The 11,074-nt window shown below is 48.3% G+C and overlaps 1 protein-coding gene across 2 annotated transcripts; it reads left to right on the top strand.

The window, feature by feature from the left end:
* Nucleotide 1: 1 nt before the first annotated feature.
* Nucleotides 2-8,564, top strand: CXCR5 (C-X-C motif chemokine receptor 5). Of its 2 annotated transcripts, none has more exons than XM_077788073.2 (2): nucleotides 2-1,547; nucleotides 6,573-8,564. In XM_077788073.2, exons 1-2 carry the CDS (start codon nucleotides 1,368-1,370, stop codon nucleotides 7,647-7,649), a joined length of 1,257 nt encoding a protein of 418 aa, XP_077644199.2. In that variant the 5' UTR covers nucleotides 2-1,367; the 3' UTR covers nucleotides 7,650-8,564. The 2 variants fall into 2 exon arrangements, with proteins under 2 accessions (XP_077644199.2, XP_085416504.1); XM_085560378.1 differs by having other exon boundaries at nucleotides 1,414-1,547; nucleotides 4,209-8,564.
* The last annotated feature ends 2,510 nt before the right edge of the window (nucleotides 8,565-11,074 follow it).

Raw genomic sequence — 11,074 nt, 5'->3', positions numbered from 1 at the left:
TACGCTCGGCGTGCGTCACGCCGCACCCAGCGCGCTCGAGGGCGGGCCGCTCGTCCCCTCCCTCAGAGCCGGCCTTCCCCTCTGACCCGGGGAGCTGACCGGGCTTTGCCGTTAAAACAGAGCCAACGCAAACCTAACAACGGGGGTCTGAGCCACAGCCTGCAGGAGTCGTAACCGCCGACCGTGACAAGCTGGGGATTGGCATTTCTCTTTAGATAGCTGTTACTTAGATGTGGATTTTGACAAACCGAGACACAGTGGGAATGTAATCTTAGTAGTGACTGCTTTGCAGACAATTTTTTCTTCAAATGTTTTTCCAAAATACATGCAAAAGGACAGGGACATTCCTGGTTTTATCTAGTTCCTCACAGCTCCAGCAGTCTGTAGGTGGTTGTCTTTCCACCTTCAGCAAAAGGCACAAGCTCCACCCTCCAGTTGTAGCTGATTGCAAACATCCTTCCTGGCCTCTCGTCTCCCAGTGATACCCCACTCTTCGCCTTGCCCCTCAGCCCTCGCAGCACGGGGTTCAGGACAGGGCTTGCTCAGTCTGTGCTCTGCCTGTGAGTGAGGCACAGTGCAAGCTCCCTGTGGCCTCCCTCCGGGTCTGCTGCTCTCCATCCTGTCAGCAGAAAATGCCCAGGAGCTGATGAGCACCTGCAGGTGCACACAGAGGTCCTCACGGTATGGGAGGACAGCGACATCCTCGGGGCAGCTGGTGCCCCTCAGCTCCGCGCACAGGTAAAGCTTTCTGCCAAAATGCCGACCTACTCTGCTGACCCAGACCACTGTGAGTCTGTTGCTGTGACATCACTGAACAAAATGCCTTTCCCCAAGCAGAGAAGATCTTGATTCTCCTTACTTACCCTTGTGAAGTCAAGCTGCCTAGCCCCTGCTAGCCCTGCTCTAGACTTGCAGAGTAGCTGCAAGGCTTTGCTTTCCTGTGCAAGCCACCTCACACCCCCCCCCCCCAAGCCCAAAGGAGGGGTGAAGCAGCAGAAGGAGGAGCAGAAGACCACTACAAGTCAGTGGGGTTAAAGCAGCCAGGAGGACCCCAAGGCAGAGGGTGATGATCATACAGACCATACCCATGCTTCAAAGTCCTGCACAGCTCCAGAGAAGTGCCTGGATCCAGGAGGTTTCTGGTAAGGGTGGTCCTTAGCACAGAACTTTTCAAAGCCTTTTGGACCACCTGTAACAAAGACAGCTGTGGGCAAGGTTTCCAAGGAAGACCTAAATATGTTCTGGATCTTCTGTGGTATAGATCAAAGGAATAGGGACTCTTCAAACTCTACTTTAAAAATCAATTACAGCACTAGTAAAAAGATTATAAAGCTAGATGTTAATCTTTACATCAATCAGGTCACTCTATGCCTGGAGCTCATTTGCCTTGCAAATACTCTATTGTTACAGTCTGTGTCCCTCCCCACTCACTTAAATTGTTAACTCCACCTCAGAAAATAACTTTTGCAGCAATTTCTGGAGGAGAGACGGATCGTGCCCCTCAAACCATGGGGCCTGTCAGCTACTCATCAGAGACCTATGACTTGGTGAGTTGGGCCTGGCTTTGCTTGATAACAGGGATGGCAGGTAGAGCTAGGGTGGGCTGAAAGGCCAGATTTCTGGCCATCCATCTTCTAACCCTCCTGTTGGCAGAGGCAGAGCTTGAGCCATTTCTTATGCCAGCATAATTAGTCCTTGCATCCCTTAAATCCAGACTTGACTACAAGCTGTTGCTTGCAGAGAGCTGGCGTAGTGTGGCTCCAGCCTGTGATGCAGGGATGCTGGGTATTCTGTTGGGGAAAGCTAACGGAACCTGTACTAGCAAGCACTAAGCCCGAGTACTGTCCTTTCATGAGGACACAGACCAGAGTCTCTGCAAAGGGTCAGGAGTCTCTGCCAGAGTGGGGCTCCAGCAGTCCCATCCTGTGCTGCCAGCCTCTCCCTGCCTCTGCTTCCTGCTGCCCTGCTGTCTGCACAGCCATTAGCACAACATGGGCATAAAACAGTTATTCTGAGCCAGGAACCTTTTGCACCAGGCTTCAGTAGTACAAATGACTGTGTACACAGTGTGCAAAGCCCTGTACACCTTCTCTGGTCTCCTTTGACAACCGGAATACCCAAGCAAACCCTGTCTTCTCTCTACGTGTGTAAAAACCCTTGGTATGGTATGACCACCCTGCTTACTTGCTCCACATACAGGCTTCCATACATATGGCTCCACATATACTCTGCTGAAAGGGGAACACGCAGTGTATTTACAAGACAGGATTAAAGAGTGGGAGATAGATTGCAAGTACTACTTCTAACAGAGAGTGATGACACTAGGTATTCTACCTTAGTTCTCTTCCCAGCCTTTACAAGTGAAAAAGAGCAGCTGTACCTTATACAGTATGTTGTGCTATCCAACGGGAAGAACACAGCAGCATTATCATTAACCTGGTTATCAAATATTGCATCTCAGAATTTATTTTTTTACTACAGTGGCTCCCTGCAGCAGACCTCAGGATTAATTATTCCAAAAAGAGAAATGTTGGATTCAATTGTTACCTGATTTTCTGTTCTTCCTTTTTTCCTACACACCAGGGAAGAGCAAGCCCTACCCTATTTATTTCTTTTCTGATTCATCCAGTATAAAAACCCTTGGCAAATAGTGGTCATTCCTTTAAAACTCTTTTGGAGAAGACACTTCTTTCCCTGACCTCTGTTGAAGTTCAGTGGCAGTGCTAAAATTTCCTGAGGGGTTAAAACCAAACTCAAACCTTTTTCATCTCATTTTCTTTGCATACAAAACTTACATAATCCTTAGCTTTGTGATTTTATCTCTGCTGTGAATTCTTTTACATAATAAAGAAGACCCCGTGTGAGTGGAGGGTTGGGTGGCAGAACCCAGCTGATTTTAGGACTAAACACCCACAGTCAGGTGCCACAGCAGGAAGAGTTTTAGACCTTTTCTCGGACTTCTGCAGTTGGGAGTTTGATATGTGTTGTTTCCCACCTCTGTCTTCTGGCAGCTTCCCAGATTTGGCTCCCTCCCTGGAATAGGGAGGCCGCAGATATCACATGAGCATCAATGTATTTGCTTTGGTGGTGGCATATGTTGCTTTACTTATACTCAGTGCTTGTAGCAGCAACCTACCCATAAAGATTTGAAAAAAAAGGCCTCCAAAGTGTCTTGTCAAGGTGGCAACACAAACTCTGCCTTGTGCAGAGAGGATCGTTTGATCAATTGAGCAATTATGGAAGGAAAAATTATGAGAACATTTACACCAAAAGGGCATTTATCTCAGTATCACACAGTGAATACAGTGAGGGCCTCACGTAAATTTTGTTATCATATGAGACTTTTGACTCTGTAACCTTGCAGAAAAGTACCGTGTCCAAAATGATAACCCCATTTCTCCATAGCAAAAATGCTTTGCCTGCTAACCTTCCTCATCTGCGGACTAGACATCCAAAAACAAGTTGCAGAAAAACCACTGAGATCTATACTAGGTTCCCTGAGGTTCCTTGGCCCAGTTTTCATTGCAATGGGACCACCATGACTCAAGAGCGTTAAGGCACCTACACTGCAGTAACATGTAATTTCCACAGGCCTTGGTCTTATTCCTGGATTTCCCTGGTTCAGCCCCTGCAGAAGTCATGAGCAGAAGCTCTGTCAGTATATTGTATTGATGTGGGCAATTACAGTTCTGAGGTTTTCAAAATGAGATTTGCTGCTCCCAGCCCTGGCATTGACTAGAAGGGAATGATTCACATGGAAAATCCGTAACAGTGGACAAGCTGCTTCACTTCTACAGCCAAATATTTTGATCGCTGACAGTTGTGGGGAACTGAGAAAAACAGCTGACAAAGGGAGACCAGAATAACTCTGTGATGCAGGTTATAGGGTAAAGGGAACCTCGACCAAAAAGCATGCAGGAACAGTTTTCCCAGGCATGCACTCAATTGCTCTATTACAGACAACACTTTTTCTTCCACCCCCAAACCTGCTGCAATTGTCATGCAGGAGACCTGTACAAAGGTCCCTCTGCATGCTCACTGTTCACTTATCCCATCCCAGATATGGCAGCCATCCACTTCCAGTCCTAGAATTGCAGCAGAGTTCCCAGAAGCCTCAGCTTGCCATATTCAGTAGATCTCCTGCAGCTCTGGTTCCTGCCCTTCCTGTCTCAGCCCAGACTCTGATTTTTCATTCTATTTGTCTCCAGCTCATCTCTGTCTGCTCCTACCCACATGTGCTGCTCTGCTCAGAGATGCAGGCAAGGACGATTCAAACAGAGCTCCAACACGCTTCCCCTACCCACAGCGAGTGGTTTACAGTAAGAGCCCTCCCTACCTGCTCCCCATCAGCAATCAGATGGTGTCTGATAGTGGCACTCAGCCTCTGCACTTCCGGCTCCAAATACAAGGTGATCCTGGAAACTGATCAGCAGCCAAAGCCGCTGAACACCACCCAAGCTGCCCATCCACTGCCATAGATAGTGCTGGCATGGCTCCAAGCTAGCAAACCCAGCTATTTTTCATCATTACATTTTTCCCTTCAAAGCTGGAATCATCCAACCTCTTCCCAGTGAAATTTCCCGTTTCAACATATAATCTATTTGGGTTTTTTAGCACAGTCACCTGCACAGCCTGAGCAGCCTGGTTTGGTCACTACACAAAATTGCAAAGTTTTTTTTGGTTGCTTTGCTTTTTATCAGAGAGGTTCAAGGATCTGGCCTTGGCCACCACATCACAGATTTCTATGTGTGTTGTCAACTCCTCATGAAAGGTCCAGGTACAGAGTAAGCAGGAAATACTTTAAAGCTGGGTAGGAAAATAACTGGGAGGGATTTCTTAAGGCCCAAAATCATACCCTAAACCAGAAAAATTCTTTGGTAATACAAAATGCTTCTCACCAAAGGCTTGCAGCCCCACAGTTACATTAGCAAGAGCTGGGCAGGGTTATTCCACACTTTTCCCAAGGACTCATTCCCTTGGGAAACTGGAGTGGTCCTAGGGAGTGGACCCTCCTACCATCCACTGCTTGGGGACTGCCTGCGCCTGCTGTGTGCTCTGTGAGTTTGGTAATGCCCCATAGACTTTTGCCCCATCAGCATACTCAGGCTCCTCTTGGAACCATGCAGGTGGTTTCAGTAGCAGAGGAGTTTAGATAAGCCCTGCTGCTGCCAAGTGCCCTCCTTACCCCTCACAGTCATGTGCAGAGGCACCCAGTGCATTACCCAGGGAAAGCTGCCTGAGAAGAAACATAAATCACACTTCCTTAGCTAGGTACAATGCAAGACTCCAGGCTGGTAACAGTAATTTTGCTTAGTAGCCCCTTTGGTGAGCAAAAACCCCCAAAATCAGGTCCAAAACTGTGTAAAGCAGGGCTGGTATTTTTAGACAGGAACTTTGGCTGATGAGGGAAGGAGCAGCAGGTGCAAACGGCTGCAGCTGGCAGTGAAAGGTATGAAAGCATTAGCAGAGACTTCCGCTGTGGTCAACACAAGGCTCAGCGCAGGTCTCCAGAGAGGGTGTGGGTGGGGGACCTGAGGGTGACTGCTGCTGAGCTCTTCCCAATTGTCACTAATATTCAGTTTGCCACAAGCCTCCTTCACTGCTCTCATTTTGTGCAAGGCCAACTGAAGCATGACCACCATCCAGGGAGCTCATCCTGAGCTCCAGCTTCCTGGCACTCAAGACTTGCCCTCAGCTTCAGCCTGAATGCAGGCTGGTCAAGAAAATACAGCAAGCCAAGGGCGAGTCACATCTGCAAGTAGCTCTATTGTACTTCCCTTACTGGATATCAGTCTGGAGTCTGAGTGGTGTTTTCCCTTTCCTTTCCTGCTCTGACTGCAATTAATTCAGAACTGAAAGGTTTATCAACAGAATAGATCTCTCTCTCCATCATATCTTCCTGTAGCTAGGGCACCACAGGGCCTCAGAGGTTTTCCTCCCATTGTGTTGAACACCTGCCCCACACCTTCCTCCGAGTGTGTGGGAAGAGATCTCAAAGGGCAGCTGTTGATGACCCCACCTCACCTTGCTCTCTCATAGGCAGCTCTCAGGCCTCTGAGGATGAGAAGAAGGGGACAGTTTCACTGCACAGAATTTGAGGTACAGATGTGCTGTGTGGTGAATCCTACCACCTTTATACCTGACAGCAGGCAGCAGGCAGCAGGCAGGATGGGAGTGGTCCATATAAGAAATGGGTGGGAAAAATCAGGAAAGCTGGTAGAGGAGGATTCCATTCTATGTGAGAAAGCAAAATTCGCCAGCAGGTAACTTGGCAAGAACCAGAAGATAAAACTGATCATCTGATTGGACACCAAAACAATACTCCAGTTAATGATTATAGACTGAGTAGCCCTCACTGTCACTGATTGATAAAATCCTCTCCACCTGCTGCTGTACTTCCTGGCAGTAGAGGGGCCTCCAATGTCATTACACTGCTGACAGCATCTCTTCCTGATGCAGGTGGGCTGCAGGACATGGGGTGCTCTGCTCTAGGTCTGCCAGGTGCAGCTGGGGGACTGGGTTCTTCTGTTCAGAAACTCCCCTCCATTAACAAGACTCTCTCTGTTCCCCAGAGCCAGGTAGAGCTGAGTGGTTACTACGAAGCTGAGAACACCACCCCTTCTTTGGAGGGCTACTTTTGCTTCAACTCAGCCTCATCTGTGGTTGGCAACCAGGGAGACCCCTTCAGAAAGGTCTTCATGCCCCTCATCTATCTACTGATGTTTGTGTTGGGGACTCTAGGCAATGCTCTGGTCCTGGTCATTTTAGAGAGGTTCAAGCGGTCTCGCACCACCACAGAAAACTTCCTTTTCCACCTCACCCTGGCCAACCTGGCACTGTTGCTCACCTTCCCATTCAGTGTGGTGGAGAGTTTGGCTGGGTGGGTATTTGGGAAGTTCCTCTGTAAGATACTCAGTGCTGTCCACAAAATCAATTTCTACTGCAGTAGCATGCTGCTGGGGTGCATTGCGGTGGACCGTTACCTGGCCATCGTCTATGCAATCCACACCTACCGCAAACGCAGAGCTCACTCCATCCACCTCACCTGCATGGCTGTCTGGCTCTGCTCATTGCTTCTGACTTTACCTGATCTCATCTTCATGGAAGTCTGGACAGATGACGGCAACCGCAGCATTTGCTATTTTCCAGAGGTTGGGATTGATGGAAACAATGCGTGGCTGGCAACCCGTTTCCTCTACCACACCGTGGGCTTCTTTGTGCCTCTGCTGGTCATGTGTTACTGCTACACGGCCATCATCCGGGCACTGTGTCAGTCCCAGCGCCTGCAGAGGCAAAAAGCTGTCCGTGTGGCCATCCTGGTCACAGGTATCTTCCTCCTATGCTGGAGCCCATACCACATTGTCATCTTCCTGAACACACTTACCAAGCTAGAAGCCTTCACCAAGAACTGTCTCCTGGAAGACCAGCTGGACACAGCCATCATGGTGACAGAGGCCATTGGCTTCACACATTGCTGCCTCAACCCCATCCTCTACGCTTTTATTGGGGTCAAGTTCCGTAACGACTTCTTCCGGATCCTGCAGGAGCTTGGCTGCATAAGCCAGGAGACCCTGCAGGAAATCCTGGAGGTGACAAGGAAGGGTAGTGGGATAGAGTCTGACAACACCACCTCCATCTCCACTTTCTAGCTGAGAAGGGCTGCCTGCAGGCAGATGTGGCCTGGGTCTTTCCTTCCCAGGACACACTTGCTGTTGTCTCAGCTACAAGTTTCACAAGTATCCCCACAACTTTCTTCACTCCTCAGGAAACAGATCCAATAGCCACCAAACACCCACATCCCATCAGACACCTTACTTAGCTCTTCGTGGTTCTCAAGCTTTGTAGAGATCTAGCTGGATGTCTGACGGTTACTGTTGTGGAGCTGGATGACGATGGTCACTCAAGTGGGTTGAATCTGATATTCCCACCTCTCCCTCGAAAAACGGACTGCAGGCATCTTGTGCACAAATCCAGGCACAGGACTTGGGTGCCAGGGTTAAGAAAAAAGTGCAGCCAAGTAAATGAGTCATGTCAGTTAGCAGGTCTCCATTTCACTGGCTAAGGTTGGTACACACATGCTTAAGGGAAGCCGTGGGATTCGGTGGCCATCGCAACTGGAGAGATGCAGGTGGAACTGGTGGGGGCTGCTCAATCCAATAGTATGGGCATACAGTGCTGGACACTCTTTGACTGCAACATTGTCCTCCTGCTGCATAACATCCCCCCCAGCCCACCACAACACATTAATCTTCACAACACAGCTCATGCCAGGAGGTCCTCCCACAGACTGAAAGATTTGGCTGTTACAGACTCCTTTCCTGACACCAGTAGCATTCTTCCCCACTCATTTGATCTGTTTTATTGCTGTTATGATCTCATGTGAGTGGCTGCTGAACTGAATGCCTGACTATACAGAAGTTTTCCTTTAAGGAGGAACACCATCTGAGGAGATGGCTTCTGTCTTGTGACTGCACACAGGGGAGAGAAACCACACAGCTTTGTAAAGCTGATGGTATAACATTTTTTTTTTTTTTTTGGCAGCTAGATGTATGGCTATTTATGGGTTCTGAGAGCAAGGAGACTCACTGTCCCAGAATAAGGGAAAGTCTACTTTGTTTTGAGCAAGGCTAGAGGAAATGTGGCATTTTGCTTTGCACTGTGCTTTGTTAGTTTTCCTCCACCTGCACCTGAGTAGTGATCTTGCCCTGAACTGCAAGTATGCAGAAACTGCTCAGATCAGGGCAGCTTGATGATAATTTGGTTCAAAGTAAGAGCAGCAGCTTTCCCCATCAATAATTCTTGCACCATGAGCTGGTGTGTGGGGAAGCCCCAGCAGACACAAGACAGCTTGCTGCTGCCTGGGAGGTCTTGTCACAGTTTAACATGGCAGCAGGCCCAAAACACTGCTCCATGACATTTCTGTTCCTGAAGACTGCTGTGGCCTGAACTGTAGGAGAGCCATACATACCAATGTCACATGAGCACAACCCTCCTCACAAGCACACTTTAAAAATCTCCTCTACCCTTCACCTCGCATTTTAAGCAATGTCAAAACAATGTTAGTTCTCTTGGGGTAGCAGGAATTTTGTGCTAACCTCACTTCTGAAGTTCATCCCACTAGCAGACAGCTCAGTCCCAGGTGAACTTCACAGTACTCAAGGGCCCTGCTAAAAAAACCAGCCATTATGGAAGGGAGCACATTACCTCAGCAGAGATCTCGATAGCTTGATCTCACATTGTGACTTGAGGAGAAAAACTCACCTAGTATAAGGCAGTCCACCATTTCCTGCAGCACCGTATCTTCAAAGATGAAACTTTCAAGTAATGGTCACTGTAGTTGTTCAGGCGCATACATGCAGCAGAGAAGGGCAAGTCTCTTAAGCCTGCACTTGTATTCTTCACGGTTGTACCAGTGAGAAAACCCATTGCAGATGCATTGTAAACACCTCCCTAGCAGGTTATGGTGACAACTGTGTTTCTCATGAAAATGTTATTGAAAAAAATAATAGTAAAAGTATAAAATTCCTACAGTGGTCACAAAGTAAAAAGAAAATCTGCACTCAAATGAGAGTGAACAGACTACACATGTATTGTTACTATAGCTTTTAGTATTGGTATGTACTAACCTTTAGGAAGTTTTGAGGTAAGCTGTAATAAATGGATGAATAAAACAACATGTTCTAATATATAGTGATTGTAAGCATTTGTCTGTAACTGTGTCACTTTATTCAAGGAAGATGCATCAGAGAGCACTAAGTGGGCAGATGGCACCTTTCTGACAAGCTCTGCTCAAAGGGCTTAGAGGAGCACCTTGCTCAGATTCCCCTTCACCAATGCCACAGAAGGCTCTGCTGTGTTCAGAGTCAGTCCAGACCTGTATGACCTCTCTGCTTTATGGAGCCTCTTCCACTAATTCCTCCTGCCCCAGTTTTATAGCAGCTGCTAACCTAACTGCCCTTACACCTACATTTGGCCCAGACAGCCTGGGAATGGCTTGGCTCAGAGCTGGCAGACCTTCCCCAAAGAGTTGCGACTGTTCTTCCCACAGCTACCTGCAGCCAGCCTGCTGAATGGTGACAAGAAGAAAGTAAGAGGAACTTTCCTTCACTGCAGAAGAAGCTCTGCTTTCCACTTAGCAAAATCCTTGCTATCTCATCAAGGTTTGCATGGCTGTCACAGCACCTTGCCTCAGAGTAGGCTTCCCTGCTAAGTACCCACACTGTCAAAGCCACCCCTGCAGCCCTCAGGCAAACCTTCATCCTCCCCAGTGGAGTTCTGCTCAGCCCCTATGCCATGGCTGCCAAGTGAGGCAGGTGCACTCTGCCCACCCAGGCCACCGGGAAGGGGGACTGAGCCAAGGGGAGCTTCAAGGTGGCTCCTGCAGAAAGTAGGGAGATTATGCGTGGGAAGGTGATGTCACCGCCATCCACAGCACACCCTCTGCACCTCCAGCCCCGGACTGTGCTCTGCAAACAAGGCTCCAGCAGACAAATCAGAGGAAGCCCTGGTCTCTGATGAAGGCAACTCCAAAGATGGGAACACAAAGACCCTCACAACAGCACCCTGCTCTGCATTTCCTGCAGGCCAGCCAAGTCTCCCAGGAGACAGAGCTGGGGTTCCAGCAGAGCATCCTGCTATGCATACACAGTGATCACAGGGCCGTGGCAGGCAGTGGAGCATGCATGGGTGAGTGCAAGTAAGTGAACGCATGAATGAATATGTGCCTGGGAGTGCTACAGAGAAGGGGCTGCCCCAATGCCCACGCAGTCCTTCCAGCACATCTCGCACTCTCTGTCTCTGCTGCAGTCCTGTGGAAAATCATGCGGAAAAATACAGGCACAGGGTCAGGTCTTGTAATTTGTCTTTTTAATAAAAAGGCACCTATAAAACAGGTCAATACATTACAGGCAGCACAGATACCCAAAACAAGCCTAAAAATTGTTTCAAATAAAAACCAATAAGATGTCTTCACATATTGTATTTATATATTTATATTTATATATATATATTTATATAATGGTACAAAATGACTGGGGAAGTTTCTCCATGGGATGACAGAGAACAGGTCAGTTAA

The sequence above is a fragment of the Lonchura striata genome, chromosome 24, assembly GCF_050655825.1.
Source record: "Lonchura striata isolate lonStrDom1 chromosome 24, ASM5065582v1, whole genome shotgun sequence".
NCBI lineage: Eukaryota > Metazoa > Chordata > Aves > Passeriformes > Estrildidae > Lonchura > Lonchura striata.
Note: the sequence above shows the minus strand (reverse complement) of the source record. Positions and strands in the feature narration are given on the sequence as shown.

Excerpts from the sequence above, each read along its gene's own strand:
- CXCR5 (XM_077788073.2), top strand. The coding sequence starts at position 1,368 with ATGCCTGGAGCTCATTTGCCTTGCAAATACTCTATTGTTACAGTCTGT. Across the intron at positions 1,548-6,572 it reads CATCAGAGACCTATGACTTG|AGCCAGGTAGAGCTGAGTGG; the intron begins GTGAGTTGGGCC and ends TCTGTTCCCCAG.